Below are 26,887 nucleotides of genomic sequence, written 5' to 3'. Positions count from 1 at the left end.
CAGTGCAGCCCAAGAGCCACTGCACAGTGACCAGAGAACAAGACAGGGACCAGAGCAGCCCAAGAGCCACTGCACAGTGACCAGAGAACAAGACAGGGACCAGAGCAGCCCAAGAGCCACTGCACAGTGACCAGAGCACAAGACAGGGACCAGCGCAGCCCAAGAGCCACTGCACAGTGACCAGAGCACAAGACAGGGACCATCGCAGTCCAAGAGCCACTGCACAGGGACCAGAGCAGCAAAAGAACCAGTGCCCAGAGCACAGGACAGGGACCAGTGCAGCACAAGAGCCAGTGCACAGGGACCAGCGCAGCACAAGAGCCACTGCACAGGGACCAGAGCACAGGACAGGGACCAGCGCAGCACAAGAGCCAGTGCACAGGGACCAGAGGACAAGGACCAGCGCAGCACAAGGGGCAGTGCACAGGGACCAGAGGACAGGGACCAGCGCAGCACAAGGGGCAGTGCACAGGGACCAGAGGACAGGGACCAGCGCAGCCCAAGAGCCACTGCACAGTGACCAGAGCACAAGACAGGGACCAGTGCAGCCCAAGAGCCACTGCACAGTGACCAGAGAACAAGACAGGGACCAGAGCAGCCCAAGAGCCACTGCACAGTGACCAGAGCACAAGACAGGGACCAGCGCAGCCCAAGAGCCACTGCACAGTGACCAGAGCACAAGACAGGGACCAGAGCAGCCCAAGAGCCACTGCACAGTGACCAGAGCACAAGACAGGGACCAGCGCAGTCCAAGAGCCACTGCACAGGGACCAGAGCAGCAAAAGAACCAGTGCCCAGAGCACAGGACAGGGACCAGTGCAGCACAAGAGCCAGTGCACAGGGACCAGCGCAGCACAAGAGCCACTGCACAGGGACCAGCGCATAGGACAGGGACCAGCGCAGCACAAGAGCCACTGCACAGGGACCAGAGCACAGGACAGGGACCAGCGCAGCACAAGAGCCACTGCACAGGGACCAGAGCACAGGACAGGGACCAGCGCAGCACAAGAGCCACTGCACAGGGACCAGACGGCAGGGACCAGCGCAGCACAAGGGCCAGTGCACAGGGACCAGAGGACAGGGACCAGCGCAGCACAAGAGCCACTGCACAGGGACCAGCGCAGCACAAGAGCCACTGCACAGGGACCAGAGCACAAGACAGGGACCAGCGCAGTCCAAGAGCCACTGCACAGGGACCAGAGCAGCAAAAGAACCAGTGCCCAGAGCACAGGACAGGGACCAGTGCAGCACAAGAGCCAGTGCACAGGGACCAGCGCAGCACAAGAGCCACTGCACAGGGACCAGCGCATAGGACAGGGACCAGCGCAGCACAAGAGCCACTGCACAGGGACCAGAGCACAGGACAGGGACCAGCGCAGCACAAGAGCCACTGCACAGGGACCAGACGACAGGGACCAGCGCAGCACAAGGGCCAGTGCACAGGGACCAGACGACAGGGACCAGCGCAGCACAAGAGCCACTGCACAGGGACCAGAGCACAGGACAGGGACCAGCACAGCACAAGAGCCAGTGCACAGGGACCAGCGCAGCACAAGAGCCACTGCACAGGGACCAGCGCATAGGACAGGGACCAGCGCAGCACAAGAGCCACTGCACAGGGACCAGAGCACAGGACAGGGACCAGCGCAGCACAAGAGCCACTGCACAGGGACCAGACGACAGGGACCAGCGCAGCACAAGGGCCAGTGCACAGGGACCAGAGGACAGGGACCAGCGCAGCACAAGAGCCACTGCACAGGGACCAGAGCACAGGACAGGGACCAGCACAGCACAAGAGCCAGTGCACAGGGACCAGAGGACAAGGACCAGCGCAGCACAAGGGGCAGTGCACAGGGACCAGAGGACAGGGACCAGCGCAGCACAAGGGGCAGTGCACAGGGACCAGAGGACAGGGACCAGCGCAGCCCAAGAGCCACTGCACAGTGACCAGAGCACAAGACAGGGACCAGTGCAGCCCAAGAGCCACTGCACAGTGAACAGAGCACAAGACAGGGACCAGTGCAGCCCAAGAGCCACTGCACAGTGACCAGAGAACAAGACAGGGACCAGAGCAGCCCAAGAGCCACTGCACAGTGACCAGAGCACAAGACAGGGACCAGCGCAGCCCAAGAGCCACTGCACAGGGACCAGAGCAGCAAAAGAACCAGTGCCCAGAGCACAGGACAGGGACCAGTGCAGCCCAAGAGCCACTGCACAGGGACCAGAGGACAAGGACCAGTGCAGCACAAGAGCCACTGCACAAAGACCACAACAAAGGGCAGTGCACGGGTGAGGGTAACGCTGCCTCCCGCACGGCCCCAGCATCCTGCGGCTCTGCGCGTTCCCTCTGACCCTTGAACCCGCGTGTCTCCGCCTCCCGCCCCAGCGTGGTCCCGCCCTCCGCTCTCCCTGCGTGCGCGGCTTGGCGGGCGGTGTTTGGCGCGCTGTAGAGGAAGGCATTGAAGTTTTCCCGGCCGATGCTCGGCAGCGTATCGGTGTAATGGCGCAGGGCATGCCGCCCGGTTTCCCCGCTGTGCAGGCAGGGCTGCGGGAGGCCCTGTTGGAAACCCTCGGTGGTATCCTCTCCCCTGGACACGAGGTGCGAGCGGCGGCGGAGGAGCAGCTGAAAGTGCTGGAAGTGACAGAGGGTGAGGATGGGCGCTGCGGGCAGGGTGAGGGTGAGGATGGGCGCTGCGGGCAGGGTGAGGGTGAGGATGGGCGCTGCGGGCAGGGTGAGGGTGAGGATGGGCGCTACGGGCAGGGTGAGGATGGGGGCTGCGGGCAGGGTGAGGATGGGAGCTGCGGGCAGGGTGAGGGTGAGGATGGGCGCTGCGGGCAGGGTGAGGGTGAGGATGGGAGCTGCGGGCAGGGTGAGGATGGGCGCTGCGGGCAGGGTGAGGATGGGGGCTGCGGGCAGGGTGAGGGTGAGGATGGGCGCTGCGGGCAGGGTGAGGGTGAGGATGGGCGCTGCGGGCAGGGTGGGGGATCAGCAGACCACTGACGCTGGGCTTCTTGTCTTGTAGAGTTCGGGGTGCACCTGGCGGAGCTGACTGTTGACCCCCAAGGTGCTCTCGCCATACGGCAGGTAAGACAATGGCTGCGGCTCGGGGTGTTGGTGCCTCTGCCTGGCAGGGTGGTCTTCTCATGTAGGGACCCCGCTCCAGTGTGTAGTGCTGTGGGGAGAATGAAGCTGAGTGTTAATAGTTTTATCAATTAACACAATGTAAAGTCCTGCCAGTATTTGCTGGCACTGACTTTCGCCTTTAAACAGCATCAGCTCTTACGGACAAAGGCCGCCGCAGGGGAACATCCGAGAACTGTTTCTTCGTGTAGTCCCAGACAGACCAGATGATGCTGAGATCGGGGGCCATAATCATCACTTCTAGTACCCCTTGTGCTTTACACTAAAGAGAGTCCTTAATGACTGGCTGTGTGTTTGGGGTCATAGTCCTGCGGCAGAATAAATGTAGCCGATCAGACGCCTCCATGATGGTATTAATCCTGTGTTTCTCAGCATTGAGGAAACTTATTCCTTACCAAATCCCAAACTCCATTTGCTGAAACGCAAGGAGCTCCCACCATGCTTCACTGTAGGACTTATTGTACTGCTTATCGGCCCTTTGGCAAACAAACGGCTGTCATGTGCAGTTAAAAATTTCACATTTTGACTTATCTGTCCAGAGCGCTTACTGTCATTCTTCTGCATTCTATTCTGATATATATCCCACAGATGTCATCTGTGGTGCCGGGAAAAACTGACATGTCTCCATGTGGATCTGTGCATAGTTGAGCCGCTTGGCCCTGTTTTCATGTCAATGACTTTTTTCCTCAATTCTTACCTGAAGATCACTTCTGGCTACACTTTTCAGAACATTAATTGGGTGTTGCTGGGTCCCACTTGTAGCTGCCAGTTCTGAGTTGTCAATACAGGACACCTTCCAATTTCTGTTGCCCATTTCTTGTTGTTCTCAATTCAGAGAAGTACAGTCAGATACTTACACCCTCAGGAAGGCTTCTGATTGGCTCCAACTTATTCTTTAAAAGGACAAAACATGCAACCAATGTCATCAAAATGGAATCTGTCAGGAGGTTTTGATATGTAATCTGACAGCAGTGCGGGGTAGAGACAGAGACCCTGATTCCAGCGATGTCACTTAGTATACTGGGTGCCGCAGTTATGATAGAATCAGTTTTGATAGAATCAATTGCAGATTGAGACTCTTGATCCTTGTGTAAAGGGCATGTCACACTAAGAGATATCGCTAGCAATATCGCTATAACTAGTGACGTTATAGCGATATTGCTAGCGATATCGCTGTGTCTGATACCTACGACCCGCTCCCCCGCTGGTAATCGCTGATCGCGCGAGAACGTTCAGGGCTGTTTCTCGTTGTCAGCTTCCTGCTGTGAGGACGAGCGACGCGTGGAGCCGGGCGGGAGGACGCAGGATCGCCTGGTGTGACAGGTAAGTAGCGACCCCCGTCCCCAGCGATGTCGCTAGTGAGATCTGCCTGTGTGGCAGCTCACTAGCGACCACTTAGCGATGTACCAGCGATCCTGACCGCGTCATATCACTGGTCGGGATCGCTGGTACATCGCTAAGTGTGACAGTACCTTTACTCCATCGCTGATTGGCAACTTTCTATGTACGCTGTGTATTGGCAGAAGGCTGCTAATCCGTGCTTATGCAGGGTTGGACTAGCAGTCACGAGGCCAGTTGTCCTGTAGTGATGAAACACATTATTGAAACAGCAAAACACAGCCCAGTAGGTGACACATCCCTGGAATCCGGCTCTCAACCACTACATCACTGCACTCTGATTACATAGCAAAAAGCTGCTGACAGATTCTCTTAAAGAACTATGAGTATATAGTCTCCACAGAGTCCTGATCTCAGTATTATCAAGGCTGTGTGGAATTACACGAGGAGACAGAAGGATTTGTGCACGCGTACATCCACAGAACATCTGTGGTCAGTTCTCCCAAATGTTTGAATTTGGATAAATGGTTCAGGTTAGACTTGGTTTACGTCACTTTTGAGACTTCCATTGTCAGTATGTCGGGTGTCGTCCCCAGTGTATGTTTATGGATAACTCAGATATTTCACGCTACAGGGCACAGTTAGGCAAATGTCCTCAATAGGCAACTAAAAAAAAGTACTACATGCGTTTGTCATATGTGTATAGCTCCTGTCTGTCCATAAGTTGAACATAAGTGGAAAATGTCATGTAAGCCTAGCCAGAGTACTAGGTCGGAAATCGTCACCGTGGAGCATCCCTAGATCGGCACTGCAGCCCTATTATTCTACGGGTCTGTGGGTGTCCCAACAGTCAGACCAGCATGGCTGTGATGCCTTCACTTATGAAATAAAAGCATCTACCGCCAGCCTGGAATATACAGAAGGTTTGGAATGTAAATTTACCTGCCCTCCCTTTACAATTCATATTTGTAGGGGGACATTTACTTTAGGCAGTTGTTTCTACGTCAGTTTTTGTCCTCATCGAGATGTCTGTATTGCTAGTACATGTTGTATCCGTTTCTTATTTTTTCACGGATACAACACGCACCCATTATAATTTGTTGCTATTCATGTCCTTTTTGTTCTCCACACTGTCCGTGCAAAAGAATCAGGTGTCTTTTTTTTTTTTTTTTTTTTACAATATTACTGATGGAAAGGGCCAATACAAGTCTATGGGCCATGTGAACAACATGTACAGTACACGGAGGGCATCTTTGTTCCATCCTTATGCTGCCACGATTTAACATTGCAATAGTAATTTATCAATCTGTAAAAAAAACTGAAGCGAAAAAATGGCGTAAACACTGATGTCACATTGAGCCAAATGCTGATGACTCGGTACAATTTTTTTCATGTACCTGTTTAAACACGGACATCTGAATTAGTCCTTAAAATGAACCTGTCAGTAGGATAAGCCCTCCTATGCAGTCTAAGGGGAATAAAATGATTTCAACTACTACAGTACAGCAGAGCTGAGCTTTGTCTCATTACAACATCTGCAGCTCTGCATTGAGAAAAGGAGAGCAGACTCAGTCTTTGTGTCTCACACTGGGGACACTTCCTTTACATAGTAAAAAAAATTATTTCTGTGGAATAAGACATTGAATTTCACATGCCCATGTAGACGGCTTAGGAGGGTTGATCCTACTGACAGATTCCATTTAATGATAAATGCAATTTAGTAAAACTCGGCAAAATTCTCCAGATGCTCAGGTCTCTCAGTGGCTTGTCCAAGTGTGAGTAAGCTATGGGCTGGTGTATGTGTGCTATATTTCATGTCAATTGCTGATGTAAATGTATCATGCTGCCAGCCACACCCCTACTTACTAAGCCCCACCCATTTGCGAGTGCTAAAAAAGTAAACAGTAAATCACATTTCTTGTAGAAACTTATATTTAGTCTCTCTTCATACTATGTCTTTTAAAATTTGCGGTCTCTCCATGTTTCTTACATTTAGAGTATTCAAATGTTTTACTGAATTTTTGGATTAAAAGATCATGAGTGTTGTGATGCCCATCTCTGCCTATCATGGCCAAGACGGGAATAATTGCTTCTAATAATAATAAATTTTATTTCTATAGCGCCGACATATTCCGCAGCACTTTACATTTCAGAGGGGACTTGTACAGACAATAGACATTACAGCATAACAATCACATAGATTATAACAAATACCAAGAGGAAAGAGGGCCCTGCTCGCAAGCTTACAGTCTATGAGGACAGAGGTAGACACGAAAGGTGGGTGGTAACAGTTGCCCTGATTGTATGGACCAGCCATAATGTTAAGTGTGTAACAGTACAGACAGAGGGCTAATGGATGCATAAAGCATGTGGGAACATGATGCGGGGAACCTGGTTATGGTAAAACTTTTGGCTGTGCCACAAAGGGATAGATTAGGTTAATGTGTTGAGGCGATAGGCCAGTCTGAATAAATGCGTTTTCAGGGCACGCTTAAACTTGTGGGGATTGGGGACTACTCGTATTGACCTGGGAAGTGCATTCCAAAGAATTGGCGCAGCAGGTGTATAATCTTGGAGACGGGAGTGGGAGGTTCTGATTATTGAGGATGCTAACCTCAGGTCATCAGCAGAACGGAGGGCGCGGGTAGGCTGGTATACTGAAACAAGGGAGGAGATGTAGGGTGGTGCTGAGCCATGAAGAGCTTTGTGGGTGAGGGTAATGAGTTTGTACTGAATTCTGGAGTGGATGGGTAGCCAGTGTAATGACTGGCACAAGGTAGAGGCATCGGTGTAACGATTGGTGAGGATTATGATCCTGGCAGCAGCATTCAAGACAGATTGGAGGGAGGAGAGTTTGATAAGAGGGAGACCGATTAGAAGGGAGTTACAATAGTCGAGACGAGAATGAATAAGAGAAACATTTGCGAAGTCAAAAGTAAAGGGGGTTTTACACATAGCGATATCGCTAGCAATATCGCTAAAACATCACTGATTTTGTGACGTTATAGCGATATTGCTAGCGATATCGCTATGTGTGATACTTGCCTCCGACCGGCTCCCCCGCTGTCTGTTGCTGATCGGGCGGCTCCATTTCTCATCGTCATATTCCTGCTGTATGAGACGAGCGACGCTGGACGCGGGCGGGAGGACGTCTGGATCGCTGTGTGTGAAAGGTAAGTATCGTCCGCTGCGTCGCTGCTGCATCGCTGTAAGATCTTCCTGTGTGGAAGCTCACTAGCGATCATTTAGCGATGCACCAGCGATCCTGACCGGGTCGGATCGCTGGTGCATCGCTAAATGTAAAAGGGCCTTAAGAAACGGTCGAATTCTAGAAATGTTTTTGAGGTACAGGTAACAAGAGCGAGCCAGTGATCGTATGTGGGGGACAAAGGAAAGCTCGGAGTCAAGTATGACCCCCAAGACAGCAGGCATGTTGCTGGGGAGTAAGAGTGGAACCACACACGGAAATGGCAATGTCGGGTATATGTACATTAGTAGCGGGAGGAAACACCAGGAGTTCAGTCTTTGACAGGTTCAGTTTCAGATATAGTGAGGACAGGATGTTAGACACAGCGTTTAGACAATCGCCGGTGTTTTCTACAAAGGCTGGCGTGATGTCAGGAGAAGAAGCGTATAATTGGGTGTCGTCAGCATAGAGATGGTACTGGAAACCAAATCTACTGATTGTTTGACCAATAGGGGCAGTATACAAAGAGAAGAGGAGGGGGCCTAGGACTCATCCTTGAGGAACCCCAACAGTAAGGGAAAGGTGAGAGGAGGAGGAGCCAGCAAAAGATACAGTAAAGGAGCAGTCAGAGAGATAGGAGGAGAACCAGGAGAGAATGGTGTCCTTGAGGCCAATGGAATGGAGCATAGTGAGGAGGAGCTGATGATCCACAGTGTCGAATGCTGCAGAGAGATCCGAGAGAATTAGCATGGAGTAGTGACCATTTGATTTAGCTGTTAGTAGATCATTAGAGACTTTAGTGAGGGCATTTTCAGTAGAGTGTAAAGAGCGGAAACCGGATTGGAGAGGGTCGAGAAGAGAGTTATCAAAGATAGCGGATAAGACGGGAGTGGGTCAGGCATTCCAGGAGTTTAGAGATGAAGGGAAGATTAAAGACAGGTCTATAGTTAGCGGCACAGTTTTGGTCGAGGGATGTTTTTTTAAGTAGTGGATGTATGACGGCATGCTTAAATGAGGAGGGAAAGATACCAGAAGAGAGAGGTTAAATATTTTAGTTAGGTGAGGGGTGACAGCAGGGGAAAGGGGCTGGAGTAGATGTGACGGAAATGGGTCACTGGTTCAAGTGGTTGGGCGAGAAGGTGCAAGGAGCCTGCTTACTTCTTCTGTGACTGGTTCAAAATCAGTGAGCTAGATGCAGTGGGGGAGGGAGGAGAGTGCATGGTATGAGGGGATTGGGAGATAATTTCCTGTTGGATCTGGTCATTTTTTTCTTTGAAATAATTGGCCAGATCGTCAGCTCGAAGCTCCGTGGTTGGGGCCTGTACTCTTGGGTTGAGTAGAGAATGAAAAGTGTCAAAGAGACTATTAGGGTTATTGGACAGTGAAGTGATGAGGGTGTTGAAATAGGTTTGTTTGGAGACGTGAAGGGCAGTGTTGTATGTTCGAAGCATAAACTTATAATGGATGAAATCTTCGGGTAGGTTGGATTTTCTCCACAGACGTTCAGCGCACCTGGAGCACCGCTGCAGGAAACGTGTTTGCAGGGTGTGCCAGGGTTGTTGCCGTCTGTGTTGTGGTGTTCTATGTATAGGAGGAGCAAATTCATCCAGGGCACTTTGAAGTGTTTCATTGTAATGCTTCAATGCAGAATCAGGACATGAGAGGGAGGAGATGGGGGGCCAATGAAGACTGCAAGTTCTTCATAAGTTTCTGGGTGTTAGTGGCCTGTATGTTTCTATAAAAATGGACAGTGGGGGTGACCTGAGCAGCCTGACAGTTCTTGATAGAGAATGAAAGAAGGCTGTGGTCAGAGAGCAGGAGAGGGAAGTTTGCAAAATCATCCACTGCACAAAGCCGAGAGAAGACCAAGTCGAGGGAGTTTCCGTCTTCATGCGTTGGAGAATTAGTAAGCTGCAAAAGGCCAAATGAGAAGGTTAGAGATAAAAGGTGAGTAGCAGATGGGGAGAGGCGAAGAGCAATGGGGATGTTGAAATCGCCCATGATGAGGGTAGGGATGTCACAGCAGAGAAAATGTGGAAGCCAAGTGGCAAAATGATCCAGGAACTGATGGGAGGGGCCGGGAGGACGATATACCACCGCCACTCGCATGGAGAAGGTGGTGTAGAGTCTGACGGCATGGACCTCAAAAGAAGGAAAGACAAGTGAGGGTACTTGAGGGATAACCTGAAAGGTACATTTTGATGATAGGAGCAGACCAACGCCTCCACCTGCTCTATTGTCTGATCTTGGGGTATGGGAGAAGTGTAGTCCACAGTATGAAAGGGCAGCAGCAGCGGTAGTGTCTGATTGCTGGATCCAGGTTTCAGTAAGAGCCAGAAGGTTAAGAGAATTAGAAAGGAAAAAGTAATGAATGAAGGAGAGTTTGTTACACACAGAGTGAGAATTCCAAAGGGCACAATTAAGAGAGACAGATGGCAGGCAGGGAATATTGATAAGATTAGAGGGGTTTCTGAGTGTAGCAGTTGGGGGGTATAACATGGGGGACCAGGGTTGGGAGCAATGTCTCCTGCGACTAGGAGGAGGATAGAAAGAGTGAGCAGATGGTTAAGTGATTTGTGAGAGCGTCTCTGATGTTAAATGATGGGACTGACTGGATCTGTGCAATTTAACAATGTGAAAAGAGCGTGAGTGCTATACATAGGAGAGGAAAGGAGTGAGGGGCCAATATGGACGGAGTGTAGAGAGTTAATACCAGGGCGGTGGATGTGTATAAATGCAGTGGCCAGGATATAAATTAGACAAATACATATGGTAAATATTTGGGGTTGCCCAAATGTACAGGGAATAGATTTATTTATCTTACCTGTCTCCTGCCCTGTCTAACTGCCATGTTATAACTGCCAGCGTACTTAGATACATGTAAATAAATGCCTTCCCCAGGCTAGCTCTGAATTTATAGAAGGCCAGTTCTAAGATCTTCCTTTTTTTTTATTCTCTCTCCTTACTCGTTAGCAATCAATCAAACTAAGTTAGGACAGCAGGACACAATAAATGTATTTAGCAGATAAACAAGTGTCCAGGCCTACATGGATCATAAACCACTTTGAAAAGTTACTTGACCTCAATAGCATAAGGGGACAAGCAGGATGAGTTGAAATAACTATATACCATTATATATGCTGCAAAGATGAATGATAGAGATTGGACACATGCAGGATTCAGTGAAGTTGCTGGAAATAGTTAAATACCATTATATATGCCTGCCAGCGTACTTTGATACATCTACTTAGGTTACATGTACATAAATGCCCCCCCTGCATTCTAGGTCCCAACCACCATAGGTGGGGTTACAAGAACAGCTGAGCGCAGAACCCACATAGAAATGAATGGGCGTTCCGCCAATAGCATGCTGTGATACACTATGCTTGTGTCTCATTGGGAGTTCCGCCAATGTTGGTGAGGATATCCCGCCTCTGGTGGGATGACCCAGATCATTTATCACCATCATGGCCAGGAAAGCCAGAGATGGAAACAGCCCTTTAATAGGAACAATGTTTTAGGCTGATTTACAACTGACCAGATTTACAAAACACGTAACTGGTTTATTCAAAATCTCATTCACGCTGCAGAAAAATATCTGCACAAAGATGAAAGCATAATGCAGATTTAAAATCTGTAGTGTGTGGATTTTACCCTGTTCAATGCTTAGTAATGGAGTAGGGTCATATCAGCCATTAAATCCAAAAGTATCACATGCAGATTTGTGAACAAAAATTTTCCACAACTGTGAATATGGCCTAAATATGCATGTTCCTGATTTTTTTGTTGTTGTTTTTAAGTGCTCAAAGCGGCTTTTTGGCAGGAAATGTACCCCCCCAGTATATATTTGGTTCAATGATATTTGAAATCTAAATAAATAATGTAGGTCCAGTTAGGAACCAAATCATTGGCAAATGGGCTTATTTCTTCATACTACTCCTAACCATTAATATGTTCACTCTTTACTCAGCTGGCATCAGTGGTGTTAAAGCAGTATGTTGAAAATCATTGGTGTTCCCAATCCGAGAAGTTCAGGTTACCCGAGACTACTGAAAGAGTAAGTTATCCTGAGTAGTTTTTAATTATTTTCTTAATCTACTAGGTGAAGTTGGTATGTAAGGGTTGGATACAAAGGTTTGTTAATTTTTTTTCATTTTATTTTTTTATTAGGCTAAAGTAGCAATCCGTCAACTTCTTCCTCGAGGCCTTCGAGAGTCCATAAGTAAAGTGCGTTCCAGTGTAGCTTATGCGGTGTCCGCCATTGCCCACTGGGATTGGCCTGAAGCCTGGCCGCAGCTTTTTAACTTGCTCATGGAGATGCTAGTAAGCGGGGAAGTCAATGCTGTCCATGGTGCTATGCGAGTCTTGACAGGTACAAGCAGTTGTGGTTCTTTTATGTTGGCAAACATTTTGGTCTACGGTTAGCGATTCTCTATCTACACTGCCATTTAATAGTGTCCAGCTATTAAAAAAAATTATTTCATACAACCATGGAAACAGTGGTGGAGGGCAAGCACTGGGCCATCTAGACTAGCTCGGTTAACACTTAAAATCCCACGGGCAGCTGATACTGCATCATATACGAAGTTTGACAGAGGGAGATGGGTCCCTCTGTCACCCCACACCTGTGGCATTCCGCTCCCCACGAGAACAAAAAATTCAGTGGATATAGCACACACACAAAATGAATGAGGTCTAATTGTGTTGATTGCTTAGTTTAGGCTGAGATTACATGGTGACATGCCACGCGCCAGCAATTCTCTAAAACGTCGTACAACAAAAAATATTAGTACAACTTGTTGCACAACTATTTTCGAGCTCTGATTTTGCTGTTATTAACACACCAAAATTGCAGATACGTCAGGCAAAAGTTGTGTTGTGTGCGATTTAACAACCAGCGACACAAAATTGAACACGTTTATCAATCTTTGTGACTCGGAAATCACTGCATCCAATGTTGCTGTGTGACACTGCGATATCATTGTCACACGGCACATGTCTTGCAGACGCAGACAGTTAATATAATGTAGTTAATGAGTGGTATGTACTCCCGAATAATGAAAATGAAAAATGCGACTTGTTAGGCAATAAACAAGATCCACCTCCTATGGTTACATCAGCAGAGATGAAGAAGAAAGTGATCCTGTCCTGAAGGCCCAAAGTAGCCTAGTCGTTAAGGTATTACATAGCTCTTGTAATGCAAATAGAGGAAGCCTCCCTTTTTGTCACAGAACTTGTAGTGATTTCTGGGCATGGTATGTAAAAGGGAATCTGTCAGCAGGTTTTTGCTACCTCATCTGAGAGCAGCCTGATGCAGGCAAAGAGAAGATGAATCCAACCATGTATCACTTAGATTGCTGGGTGCAGCCGTTCTGACAGGTGGTTTCTAGATTTAGCAATACAGCAGAGCTGAGGAAGCTGCCCCCGCCCACATCAGGCTCTCCATGTGCAAAGTCCATAGACAGTGAGCTGCCTATCGCAGGAGGGGGCTTGTCAGACTAATATGCACACACTACTACCGTATGTCCAAGCAATGATAAGCTCCTGGTGTCATTGTGAGTAAACAAAATCTTGGAGTGCTATCTGTAATTTAACCTCATACTGTCTTCAAATTACATAGCAACACCCTGCTCACGTTCCCTTTAAACAGTAGTGTCTACAGTTTGTAAGATGCTTTTATTTTGTTTTCTTTCCATAGAGTTCACCCGTGAGGTTACTGACACACAAATGCCTTTGGTAGCTCCTGTCATTCTCCCAGAGATGTACAAGATCTTCACTATGAGTGAGGTATAATAAGTGCATTTACGAAGTATAATGTACTGTTTAGGGTTTACTTATTGTTTCTCAAAGTGAGACAGAAGGTAATATAAATATTTTCAGAATACTAACTCCAAACACTCTAAAATAACAGAGCAGGTACTTGCTGCTGTAGCCAATCGCTGAGCCCAGTGGCTCTCTGCCAAGGTAGACTGCGCATGCTGTCGAGTTCAGTGATTGGCTGCAGCGGTGATCCTTTGCTTCTGGCTTCATGTCATTGCTGAGCAGTGGTGGAGAGCCAGTACTGTACCCAGGGAGGGTGAGGGCCTGCTCTGTTTGTTTTATAATGGGGATTTGAGAGTGGAAAATCTCTCTAAGGAAACTTTGTTTATTCTTTTTTAATACATAGCCAAATTTGGCGTGACTGTGGAGGATAAGATTTGCTGTTGTTGTCTCTTTTCTTTTCAAAATTTGCAGAAAAGCTGCATAATTTTTGCTTAATTTTCATAGAAAAAATGCAGCATTTTTGCCACAATTTCAGAGAAAGCCATGCAGATAAATTGGATCAAGATCGCAACGTGGTGCACGGACGGGCTCTCCCGACCCAAGTATGACGGCTTCCTGTATTTCTGTCACTCTCGGATCTGGAAAACAGTTGGAAAATCTGTGCTCTGAGTTCTGATCTTGATCCAATTTGCACAGCCGTCTGACTGCGCCCAAACTGCCCTAATAATGTATGCCATTTATAATGTGACGTGATGACTAACCATGGTTATACAGCTCTCCGCAGGCCTGTTCTAGTAAGTAGTTGCATCCACAATAATTCTGAAGCGTTTTGTCTTAAACACCAATATCATCTGTAATTCCTCCTGGAAATGTATGACTATACTCATTGATGGCATTCCTAGAGTTGACGGGGTCAGCACCGATTGGGCAGTGTCCCAGTGAAGGACTAGTTGAATGGTGATACCCAGTTGTCAATGTATTCTTTTCCAGGATGCATAACAGTGGCAGTTTTGTAAGGAAGGTTTCTTTATGGTGATGGTAGATGATAACGAGCACAGAAATGTCAGCATGCCAACAGGTCGTTTCATTTTTTCCTACTTTGATGATGATAGAACACGGCCTTCACTTAGAATTGTGCTAATGGTAGTGTGTTTTTAGATCTGTTTTAGTTCATTCTTTCGCTCTCTTCCATATCTGCAGGTATATGGCATTCGTACCCGATCTCGAGCTGTGGAGATTTTTACTACATGCGCGCACATGATCTGCACAATGGAGGAGATGGAAAAGGTTGGGGGTCTTGCATTATTCTAATATAGTTTTGTGCATATCAAATAATCTATTTTTGTTTACTTTCTGTCAGATTGTAATTCTAAATCCGGTTCCTCTTTCATAACTGCCTTTGAACCCGCAAACAATCAGGTTTATTAGACAATGTTATATTCGTTGTCACCAGCAGTTGTGCAGCTCTCAGGTAGCCCATTAGGTTGTACTGTTGCATCTGATTAGTGATGAGCGTGCTGGCATAAGGCATTATCTGAGCATGCGCTCAGGTGCTAATCGAGCATTACGGCGTGCTCGAATGATATGCACATGTCCCCACAGTTGCATGTCTCATGGCTGTTTGACAGCCACAACAAATGCAGGTATTTCCTAACAAACAGGCAATCCCTGCAGGTGTTGCGGCTGTCGAACAGCGGCGAGACATGCAGCGGCGGCGACTCGTGCATATTTTTCAAGCAGTAGTTTGACAATAAACGGCTTCAGCCAACCACTAACCATGAGTGGAGAAAAAGTTTTTGTGCTATCATTCATATTCTCTGAAAAAAAAGGTCTAGAAAGCAAAAATCCTGCCGGGGCATGTAAACTTTTGAGCACGACTGCATATAACACATTATTTTGTTATTTTCTTCACACATTAAGCCTTTTATGCGATGAGAAAAAAGTTACACATGGAAACCCCAGATTAGTGAGCAAGCCGTGGTCTCTTGTGTATTATGTTTAGAGCATAGGAAATTAAATTTGAAATTGTAAATGTATGCAGCTTCTCTCGTGGGAAGTAGGCATCTTTAGTAAGACACTTTGTGGCATTTTTTTTTTCTTTATCGCCTTATTGGGGGACACAGAATACCATGGGTGTATGCTGCTGCTGCTAGGAGGCTGACACTATGCAAAACAAGAAAATTAGCTCCTCCCCGGCAGTATACACCCACCGACAGGCTCTAGGCACCTCAGTTTGTGCTTAGTGTCTGTAGGAGGCGGACCGGGATCTTCCCAGATCCGCAATTAACCTTTTCTTTCCTTAGGTGTTCTAGTGGAACTTTTTAATTCTCTTGTCTTTTGTTTTGCAGATTCAAGTCGGGAAACAGGGTGAAAGTTCACTCTGCTTTCCCATATCAGGCGGCTGAGCGAGCAGTGTGGTGATCCCACATCGCAACTCTCAGTGCGCTGGCAGGACTTTGTCCCATATCACCTCCGGGTGCTATGGGATGCGGACAGGTGGCTGGTCCTTGCCAAAATTCCCCTCCTCACCCCTCTCTCGGGACAGGACTGAGAGGAAGACGGCGATCGCAAGATTCCCCTCGCCATCAAGAGGTTAATGCCGTCTTCTACAGAAAGCGGGTACAGAGGACAGCAGCCAGCGACTTGCCACTACCCTTGTGAGAGGTCCCTGTGGTCATCCTCTTCAGGGACTTCAGGTAGGTGCCTGAACGATCCCTCCAGCCCGCAGCATCCCCAAGAGGCACATTGGTGGGTAACTGGACATCACCAGGCAATTTGAATTTCCCGCCGCTCTCTCCAGCCGCGCGCCTCTCCACTCATATTAAAGGGCTGAATACAGGGATTTTCTCTCCCTGTTTTCATAGCTGGCCATGGTTTTCCACAGTTCTCCTGCGCGCCAGTACCTCCATTACAGGGACTTTATCTTCTCCTTCCTGGGCGATTTAATCACGGGGCTGCGGTGCTGACTTTCACTTTCACTTTCAGTTCTGCTCCCGCTCTCAGGGCGCCTCCTCCTTCTTCTGAGCGCGCTTTCCTCGCGCCTTTTTTAGCCCATCACAGGGCTCCTCGTCCCCTTCCTTCATGTCAGCTCCAATTGCGGCTCAGCCGCTAAGCTCCGCCCACCGCTCACCTCATCAGGCATTTCCTGTTTCTTTGGTCCTGCCTTTCTGCGCTGCTTGGGGGACACTTCAGCGTTTCTGCTGCTCGCCGGAACTAGGTAGGCTCTGCTCTATGCAGAGATATTAGCCCTCCTCCGCAGTTCTTTCCCCAATTTCCGCGGCCATTCAGCGCAGTTTTCCATATGCCCAACCCTGCAGGGGAGCTCTGTTTCAGGCCCACCGCTACTCATTACGCCTGTGCGCGCTGTAAAAGGAAGTGGGCTTCGGGTCAGCCATCTCCTTTCTGCCCGTCCTGCAGTCCTTCAGCTATGTCGGCCTCTCAGGAGCACACAGATTCCGTGATGGGGGCACTTCTCTCCCAGAATGGGCCGTAGCTATGTCTCAGTCGGTTTCCGATCTGACCAAAGTCTCTCAGTCCCTGGTCCAGGTCCTAGAACGTTTGCCTCAGCTATCTTCAGCCACCGCTGCTCCGACCGCCTCTCGGGGTGAGTCGTCCGCTCCTGACCGCGACCTTCAGAGGGACAGGCCGAATAGGATGTCCAGGAAGCGTCTCCTATCAGGCTCGTTTTCCAGTTCGCTAGGCCCGTCTGCTTCACCCAGGTGTCCGTCTCCTTGAGTGGACGACCTTAGGTCAGATGACGATCCACAATCAGGATCTAGTTCAGAAGCAGATGACATGTCTAAAACACGAAGTATGGTAGATAGTCTTCTTTCAGCTATTTTCCAAACCCTGGAGATTAAGCAGGACAAGCCCCTTCCTCAGGATGGTTCTGTTCCATTTAAACGTTCAAAACCTCCATCTAAAACTTTTCCAAACCACCACGAGTTTGATACTACTCTAGTCAAACATTGGGAGCACCCTGAGCAACGCTTTTCGGGCCGCAGGTATTTGGATGTTCTGTACCCATTTGAGGCTGATTTGCTTTCTAAATGGACCAAAGCCCCTGAAGTGGACCCTCCCGTTTCTCGCATAGCCTCTAAGACAGTTCTGTCCCTTCCAGACGGTGCATCGCTTAAGGATCCGACGGACAGGCAGTTAGAATCTTTGGCGAAGTCTATCTTTGAGGCCTCCAGTGCCTCCCTCTGCCCTATTTTCGCCTCCTCCCGGGTAGCTAAAGTCATTTCGGCTTGGGCAAAAATTCTTCGCAGGGGCATCTTAGCGGCAGCTCCCCAGGACGAGCTGGCAGATCTAGCAGATCAAATTAATCACGCGGGTAAATACCTTTTAGCCGCCTCCTTAGATGCGGCCAGTTGTGTAGCTAGGGCTAACAGCAATATAGTAGCTGTACGCCGAGTTCTTTGGTTAAAGTCATGGAATGCGGATACCACCTCGAAAAAGTCGCTCACCAATCTGCCCTTCCATGGTTCTAGGCTCTTTGGGGCCAAGCTGGATCAAATAATTTCCGATGCCACTGGGGGTAAAAGTACTTCTCTCCCCCAGTCTCGACCAAGACGCATTTTTAATAGAAAGGGTTTTCGGCCCTTTAGGCCTTTTCGTCCGTTCTCGTCCACAGAGAGATCTGTCCAGCAAGAGCGTCCTTCCGCTTCTAGGGAGCGAGAGCAGAAGAAACCTTACAAGCCCGCTCCCCGCTGGAGATCTAGAGGACAATACTCTAGGTCCTCAGGTGCCCGTTCCGGTAGGTTTGCCTCCAAGTGACGGGGCACCCCCACCTGGAAATTTTTCCAGGGTGGGAGGCAGACTTTCCTTTTTCGTGGACGCTTGGCTGTCGGTTGTCGACGACGCTTGGGTCAGGGAAATCATCGCATCAGGTTACAAGATCGAATTTTCTTCCCCGCCAGACAGGCGTTTTTTCCTGTCTCATCCTCCAAGACAACGGTCCCACATTCCAGGGTTCTTTCAGGCCGTCTCCTCCCTTCTTTCCGCCGGAGTGATTGTTCCCGTTCCCTCAGACGAACGGTTTTCAGGGTTCTACTCAAATCTCTTCGTAGTCCCGAAGAAAGACGGTTCCCTGCGGCCAATCCTGGACCTCAAATTGCTCAATCGCCACGTGAAGATTCTTCACTTCAAAATGGAGTCTCTTCGATCGGTGATAGCTTCAATGGAACCCGGAGAATTCCTCTGCTCTGTGGACATACGGGATGCCTATCTTCACATCCCTGTTTGCTTGCAGCATCAGAAATATCTCAGGTTTGCGATTCAGGACGATCATTACCAGTTCACGGCTCTCCCTTTCGGCCTAGCCTCCGCTCCCCGTGTTTTCACGAAAGTGATGGCGACGGTCATGGCCATCCTTCGATCCAGAGGGATTCTCATCATTCCTTATCTGGACGATCTCTTAATCAAGGGCTCGTCCCGTCAAGACTGTCTAAGTCTTCAGATAACCCTGGATACTCTCGACCGTCTCGGATGGTTAGTCAACAAAGAAAAGTCCGTCCTCAGCCCCACTCAGCGTCTGACCTTTTTAGGCATGGAGTTCGACACGAACCTAGCCCGGGTGTTTCTTCCGAGGGAAAAATTTGCGGCTCTGTTCAAAGGGATTCGAGCCCTCAAACGGCCAGCGCCCATTCCCCTTCGATTCTGCATGAAAGTTCTGGGGAAGATGGTAGCTTCCTTGGAAGCAGTGCCCTTTGCACAGTTTCACCTTCGTCCTCTTCAGCTGTCCCTCCTTTCAGCCTGGGACAAGACGACGAGGTCCTTAGACCGGCCAATTCTTCTCCCCCTCAAAGTGAGGCAATCCCTCACTTGGTGGACGATGTCTACATCAGTCCTCCAGGGGAGGTCCTTCCCCCCGCTTCGGTGGCAAGTCATCACCACCGACGCCAGCCTCCTGGGTTGGGGAACGGTTTTTCATCAGAGGACGGCTCAAGGACACTGGAACCCTCAGGAAGCTCTTCTTCCTATCAATCTGCTCGAGATCAGAGCAATCTTTCTGGCCCTTCTTCGCTGGCAACCCCTTCTCGTCGGCAAGCCGATCCGCATTCAGTCGGACAACGCCACGGCTGTGGCGTACATAAACCATCAGAGCGGCACACGCAGCCACCAAGTCATGTCAGAAGTGGCCAGGATTCTGCGCTGGGCGGAACGTTACGTCCCAGCAATCTCCGCCGTGCACATTCCAGGGGTGGAAAACTGGGCAGCCGACTTTGAGTCGTCAAGGCCTAGCGTCAGGCGAATGGTCTCTCCATCCCTCAGTCTTCGATCAGATATGCGAGCGCTGGGGTTCTCCGGACGTCGACCTCATGGCATCTCGGATGAACCACAAAGTTCCGCGCTTCGTAGCCAGGTCCAGGGACCCTCTAGCCGTCGCTTGCGATGCCCTAGTAATTCCGTGGTCCCAGTTCCAACTCCCTTATCTTTTTCCACATCTTGCCTTGATCCCAAGAGTGGTCAAGAAGATAAAATCGGAAGGCGTTCCAGTAATTCTTGTGGCTCCAGACTGGCCGAGACGGCCTTGGTATGCGGAACTGGTGAACATGCTCGCGGACGTTCCCTGGAGACTTCCAGTCCGTCCGGATCTTCTCTCGCAAGGCCCCCTTTACCACGAGAATTCTCGGTCTCTGAATTTAACGGCATGGCCGTTGAGGCCGCAATCCTAAGAGAATCAGGTTTTTCCAGCCAGGTGATTCAGACGATGATCAAAGCCAGGAAGCCAGCCTCTTCCCGCATTTACCGCAGGTGTTGGAAGGCTTTTTTCCGTTGGTGCGACGATAAAAAAGTTTTTCCAATGGCTTTTTCCATTCCGTCCATACTGGGTTTTCTCCAGTCTGGCTTAGATTCGGGTCTGTCTCTCAGTACCCTGAAGGGCCAGGTTTCTGCCTTGTCTATCCTCTTTCATAGAGAGCTCGCTTCCTTACCGCAGGTTAAGACGTTCCTTCAAGGAGTCGCTCATGTGGCTCCTCCTCATCATTCACCAATAGAACCGTGGGATCTCAATCTCGTTCTTGGCGCTCTCCAAAAGGCGCCGTTTGAGCCCATCCAGGACATTCCTTTGTCACTTTTGTCATGGAAGGTGACCTTTTTGATCGCCATTACATCCATCAGAAGAGTTTCTGAGTTAGCGGCCTTGTCATGCCGTTCTCCTTATCTGGTGCTCCATCAGGATAAAGTCGTCCTCAGGCCCGTTCCTTCCTTCCTGCCAAAGGTGGTTTCCTCCTTTCACATCAACGAGGATATCGTTCTTCCATCGTTTTGTCCGGCTCCTTCTCACCCTCTTGAGAGGTCACTCCACAAGCTGGATGTTGTTAGAGCCTTGCGTGTCTACCTCGCTAGGACCGCTTCACTTCGTCAATCCGATTCGTTGCTGGTCATCTCTGAAGGTCACAGGAAGGGGCTTCCGGCATCCAAATCCACGATCGCTCGCTGGATTCGTTCTACCATTCAGGAAGCATACCGACTTCAGGAAAAACGGCCCCCTCCGGGAGTGAGAGCTCACTCCACCCGGGCTGTGGCAGCTTCGTGGGCCGTTCGACACCAGGCTGCGAGGTTCTACAGGGTTCATACCCAGGCCTCGTCTGATGCAGTTGTTGGTAGGAAGGTTCTGCAGGCGGCGGTGGCGCACCGGCCGACCTAAGCCTTTCCTGTTCTTTCGTTCCTTATTGCTGTTCCCGCCCTTGGGACTGCTTTGGAACGTCCCATGGTATTCTGTGTCCCCCAATAAGGCGATAAAGAAAGATGGATTTTTGGTTCTTACCGTAAAATCTCTTTCTTGGAGCCTTCATTGGGGGACACAGCACCCTCCCTTTTAAATTGTACCGTGTTGGGTCTTTGAGTCCCCTGTTGGGTTGGTACATATGTTTAGAGAGTTTCCGTTGCTTCTCCTACTGCTTTCTCACCAACTGAGGTGCCTAGTGCCTGTCGGTGGGTGTATACTGCCGGGGAGGAGCTAATTTTCTTGTTTTGCATAGTGTCAGCCTCCTAGCAGCAGCAGCATACACCCATGGTATTCTGTGTCCCCCAATGAAGGCTCCAAGAAAGAGATTTTACGGTAAGAACCAAAAATCCATCTTTTTTGTCCTGCAGCCAAAATTTGATTTGCAAAGCTGCATAAATTTGTTATAGAAATGTATAGAAATACTCAGTGTAATTGCCCTTGCGCTTTGTGTGAAAGTACTCTAAGGGTGTGTGCACACGCTGCGGAATCCGCTGCGGATTAATCCGCAGGGATTTTGCAAAGACCGCAGATAATCCGCAGGTCAAAAGACCTGCGGATTATCTGCGGTTTTGCCTGCGGTTTGGTCCTGCGGATTCACTATCTCCACAATGGTGGAGATAGGAACCCGCAGCGGTTTCCGCAGAAAGAATTGACATGCAATTGAATGGTACTGTACACCGCAGCTAAAACTGCTGCGGGTCCGCAGCGGCCAAAACCGCTGCGGAAACGCAGCGGAATCCGCAGCGTGTGCACACAGCCTTAGACTCGAATGATTCTATGACTGCGTTCACATGTTGCGACTGATTTACGTTCTTTTCCGTGTTGGGAAAACAATGTGGTTCTGGTGCGACTGAGGCAAAAAAAAAGCTACGCGACCGTGTGTGCTCGGCGTAAATGTTAATTTGTATTCATTTCCACAGGGTGTGGCGCATGCACTCATCTTCCCAGTGATACAGCAGTTCACAGAGGCATTCGTCCAGTCTCTACAAATGCCTGATGGCCCCACTTCTGATAGCGGTTTAAAGATGGAGGTGTTAAAGGTACAATTGTGAGGGGTGGGTTGTTGGAGAGTAAATTGTAGCGATGGATACTGTAACACTATGGCTGGCGGTCACATACTTTTCTCATCCAGCACAGGCTTCTGCTGAGCTGGTGCAGTGAGAAAAGAGCAGGACTACTATAGGTAGCTCCGAATTAGGAGATCATGTGACCACTTGGGAATGCATCTCTTCATGGACAATGTGGTCACATGATCTCCTTTTGATATGTGTGTGTGTGTGTGTGTGTGTGTGTGTGTGTGTGTGTATATATATAATATATTTTTTTTTACAGCAAGAAAAGTGCTGTAGACTAAATAATTCTTACTGCAGTTAATTTGGGAACCCATTGTTATGGAAACAGACCATTAGTCTTTGTTGAATCTACAATGTTAGGTGTTCAGAAATTAGATCCTGATTTTGTTTCTAGTTATCTTTTTTATGTTCTTGCCTTCCATTAACCCTTGCCTTTTCTGACGTCTCCAGGCTGTGACTGCACTGGTTAAGAACTTCCCTAAGCACATGGTTTCCTCAATGCAACAGATCCTACCTATTGTGTGGAATACATTGACTGAGAGCGCCGCTTTATATCCTCTGCTTATTCCTAAAATTGGACCTGTCAGTCATTAATCAGTATATAAATTTACCAATCAGAGTTTGAGGTTTAGTAGTAGATGTATCTATAAATATATAGTGAATTTAAAAAAAGTCATGTTTTCCTTAATGAATTTTGCACTTATGTTCGGACTGAAGTAAATGATACAGAAGAAATAGAAGACCCTGTCGATTCGGACGGTATGCTTGCTTATGCATTTATATATCAGCTGTAGAACAACTTCTCTTACTTCGCAGGAAGTGTTAGATTTCCGCCATTTGCTCATTAGCATATTTTTAGATTGTGTTTTACATTTTCCCTGAGCTCCTTTTTATGTGCTCTTGCTGGTTTCTCCTTTTAACAGGTGAAGTGCTTGGCTTTGAGAACCTGGTATTTAGTATATTTGAATTTGTGCACACATTGCTGGAGAACAAGTTCAAAGGAACCGTGAAGAAGGCTTTACCTGAACTGATTTACTATATTATCCTCTACATGCAGATCACCGAGGAGCAGGTAAGAGGCAGGGATCTTGTCACGTCATCACATAAAGCAAACGTCTCTAATTTTCTTTCTTTATTTAACCAATTAGATAAAAGTGTGGACTGCAAATCCCCAACAGTTTGTTGAGGATGAAGATGATGACACATTTTCTTACACTGTCCGCATAGCAGCCCAGGATCTTTTATTGGTGAGTGCAAAAGTGAGTGTGGTTTTTTGCTTGTTATTTCACTATTTAGATATTCTTTTTATTATTTTCTCCCAGGCAGTTTCCAGTGAATTCCAGAACGAAAGTGCAGTCGCACTCGCTGCTGCTGCTACTCGTCACTTCCAGGAGGCTGAACAACTAAAGGGTCAAGGTGGAGAGCATTGGTAAGTGGGTTAATAGTTCTTGCATTACTGTTCTCCACTCTACAGTTTTTTACTGTTCTCTTCTCTCTCTAGTTCTTGTTACTGTACTCTTCTCTCTCTAGTTCTTGTTACTGTACTCTTCTCTCTCTAGTTCTTGTTACTGTACTCTTCTCTCTCTAGTTCTTGTTACTGTTCTCTTCTCTCTCTAGTTCTTGTTACTGTTCTCTTCTCTCTCTAGTTCTTGTCACTGTACTCTTCTCTCTCTAGTTCTTGTCACTGTACTCTTCTCTCTCTAGTTCTTGTCACTGTTCTTTTCTCTCTCTAGTTCTTGTCAGGGCTGTGGATTCGGTAAGCCAAACCTCCGACTCCAACTCCTCAATTTCCATGACACAGACTCCAACTCCGACCACCAAAATAGGCTCCGAGTCCACAACCCTGGTTCTTGTTACTGTTTTTCTCTCTCTAGTTCGTTACTGTTCTACGCTTTCTACAGTTCTTGTTACTTTTCTCTGCTCTCTACAGTTCTTGTTACTGTTCTCTTCTCTCTCTAGTATTTTGTAATAGAGATGCACAAGAATGTCTATTTAGAAGTGACATTGTATTTTGGTTTATGCTACATTCCTAAAGTTCTACTGAAAGGGAATCTCTCGCTATATTTCTGCTATTTAACCTCAGAGCAACATGATGTAGGGGCAGTGACCCCAATTCCAGAGATTTGTCACTTTAAAGTTGATTTACACAGACCAACATGTGCAGAGTATGATCTGTAAACTTTTACTGATTGGCAGTTTGGTTTAAACAGGTTTGCACAGGTAGACCAAAGGAAACGATGCACATTGAGTGATCTACAAAATCTCTCAGTGCGCATAGGCTCCATGCTTTTCGGGAATGCAAGTCCTGTTTATACAGGACGATACACCACTGAGAGTGATGATCTTTCTGCGCAAAAGATCCTTTTATCCGTCAAATGAGAATTTTGCTCGTTCATTGGGTGATGTGTAGCCTGTTTACACAGCAAGATAATCATGAAACGAGCGTTTTTAACAACTCTTGTTGACAATTATCTTGCAATGCACATACCTGTTTACTGGGCTGTGTTTTTGTTTCAATAAAATCAGTGTTTTATCAGCAGGAGAATACAGGACTAGGTGTTTCATACCTCTTAACCCCTTAATGACTGCCAATACGCATTTTATTTTGTCATTATCCGGCCTTCCTCAGCACTGCTTTTTCCTGCTACTGAGGAATAACTGAATACAAACCCCACTCTCCGTGCAATTCTCACGTATGACCGCTGCATATGACAGCTGGTTTTGTTACCGACTGAAGCAAATTAACCTCTTAAATACCACTGTCATTCGCAACATCAGTATTTAAGTGGTTAAAAGACCCCCCTATGGCAAGATTGACCCCACCCCACCCCTCCTCTTGTGATTGTAATCTGGTTGCTGGTCATTGCCATGGTACCCTGATGACCCCAGGGTACTGTGTCCTGTAAGCTCCTGCTCAGGAACTGCAGTGTACATGTGCTATAATGCATGTTCCCAATGATCAACATAAGAAATGTGCATGTCTCACATTGTGACTGAGGCCTCTTTCACATTTCAGTTTTGTGCCAGCAGTCGCAATCCGTCAAATTATGAAAAAAACTGATCCAGCGACTGATGCCTCCAGATCTGTTTTTTTTTCTCATAGACTTGTATTAGCGACGGATTCCGACTGATGGCCGCAAGTTTCATCCGTCGTTCGCCGGATCCGTCGTAAATTGTTTGTCCAGAGACAACGGACATAGGAACGTTTTTTGTCTCCGTCGAAAAGTCGGACAGCGACTGATCCGGCGCCGTCCGTCATTTGCTAGAATGGAAGCCTATGGGCGCTGGATCCGTCGCTATCCATCAAATGACTGAATCTAGCGACGGATTCTTTTTTTTTTTTTTTTAAACTGAGCATGCTCCAATATCCACAGCCCCAAATGTATATAAACCTGCCAGGTAGGGCAGTCGGATCCGGCGAAAAAACAAATCAGTCGCATCGGTTTTTCACAATCTGCGACGGATCCGTCGAACCGACGGATTGTGACTGATGTCAAAAAACTGAAGTGTGAAAGTAGCCTTAGTGAAAAAGGAAAAGAAAATAAAAAATGAAAAAAAAAAAAAAAAAAGCAGCAAAAATGTTGTTTTTTCATCATACTTGACACACAAAAAATGTAATAAAAACAAATCAAAAAGTCATATGTAAAAAAAATAAAATTGTATAAATAAATGCCAAACCCTCCCACAAAAAACAAGGCCTAATATGGCTCATTCAGGAAAAATAAATAAATTATAGCTCTCAAAGTGACAATGCAAAAACATTCATTTTTGTAAAATATTGTTTAGTCTGTCAAAGTAGCTAAGCATAAAAAAAAAAAATATAAGGCTGAGTGCACACGTACTTTTTTGCCCTGCGGATTTTTCCGCGCAGAATTGAAGAAATCCGCAGGTCAAATGACCTGCATTTTTCCTGTGGATTTCTTCCATTTTTTGTGCGGTTTTCCCCCTGCGTATTTGGAGACTGGGGAGGTGGAAAACCGCACAAAAGAAGTAACATGCTGCGGATTTTGTACTGCAGGAAAACCGCGTGGAAAAATATGCAGCGTCTGTACAGCGTTTTTTTTGTTGTCATTGATTTACATGCTACTGTAAAGCGTTTCTGCGCAGTAAAATCCGCTGTGGATCCGCAGGAATTCTGCATCGTGTGCACACAGCCTTAATCTGGTGTCACTGCAATCGTACTGAAAAAAAGAAATTTCTCGTTCGCCTTATTGGGGGACACAGAGACCATGGGTGTATGCTGCTGCCACTAGGAGGCTGACACTATGCACAAAAAAAGGTTAGCTCCTCCTCCGCAGTGTACACCCCACCGACCGGCAGGAAGTTCCTCAGTTTAGCTTAGTGTCAGTAGGAGGTGGACACGGGTCTTTTATTAGACCCCTATCTACCTCGTCGTGCGTCGTTCCTTTACAGGTTTCGGAGGGATACGGAGTGAACAGTCACATCCGTACTCCCACAAAGAGACTATGAGTACGGCGTGTACTGCCACCCCGTATCCTCATAGGTCTCCGCGGCAGGACCAGGAGCCTCGCACAGGTGCGTGCCAGCTATACGGACGGTCCTAGACCCCCGCCTCCCACCATCTCGCCTACCAGAGCCTGACGGTTGGACGAGGCGTGGATTCCATAAAGACGACAGACAGCGTGGGGTTC

General features: G+C 48.0%; 1 protein-coding gene across 1 annotated transcript in view; it reads left to right on the top strand.

Annotated features, from left to right (window-relative positions):
- Positions 1–2,310: 2,310 nt before the first annotated feature.
- IPO9 (importin 9) overlaps positions 2,311–26,887 on the top strand; it is a 137,695-nt gene continuing 113,118 nt past the window's right edge. The window contains exons 1-12 of the mRNA XM_073542545.1: positions 2,311–2,648; positions 3,024–3,085; positions 11,638–11,724; positions 11,838–12,039; positions 13,366–13,454; positions 14,631–14,717; positions 22,083–22,202; positions 22,686–22,786; positions 22,936–22,994; positions 23,159–23,307; positions 23,384–23,482; positions 23,558–23,664. Of these exons, the coding sequence (XP_073398646.1) occupies positions 2,501–2,648; positions 3,024–3,085; positions 11,638–11,724; positions 11,838–12,039; positions 13,366–13,454; positions 14,631–14,717; positions 22,083–22,202; positions 22,686–22,786; positions 22,936–22,994; positions 23,159–23,307; positions 23,384–23,482; positions 23,558–23,664 (1,310 nt within the window). The 5' untranslated portion in view covers positions 2,311–2,500. The remainder of the gene's footprint in view (positions 2,649–3,023; positions 3,086–11,637; positions 11,725–11,837; positions 12,040–13,365; positions 13,455–14,630; positions 14,718–22,082; positions 22,203–22,685; positions 22,787–22,935; positions 22,995–23,158; positions 23,308–23,383; positions 23,483–23,557; positions 23,665–26,887) is intronic.

This window comes from Dendrobates tinctorius, unplaced genomic scaffold (assembly GCF_039654945.1).
Source record: "Dendrobates tinctorius isolate UK_male_01 unplaced genomic scaffold, ASM3965494v1 ptg000127l, whole genome shotgun sequence".
In the NCBI taxonomy this organism is placed as follows: domain Eukaryota; kingdom Metazoa; phylum Chordata; class Amphibia; order Anura; family Dendrobatidae; genus Dendrobates; species Dendrobates tinctorius.
Note: the sequence above shows the minus strand (reverse complement) of the source record. Positions and strands in the feature narration are given on the sequence as shown.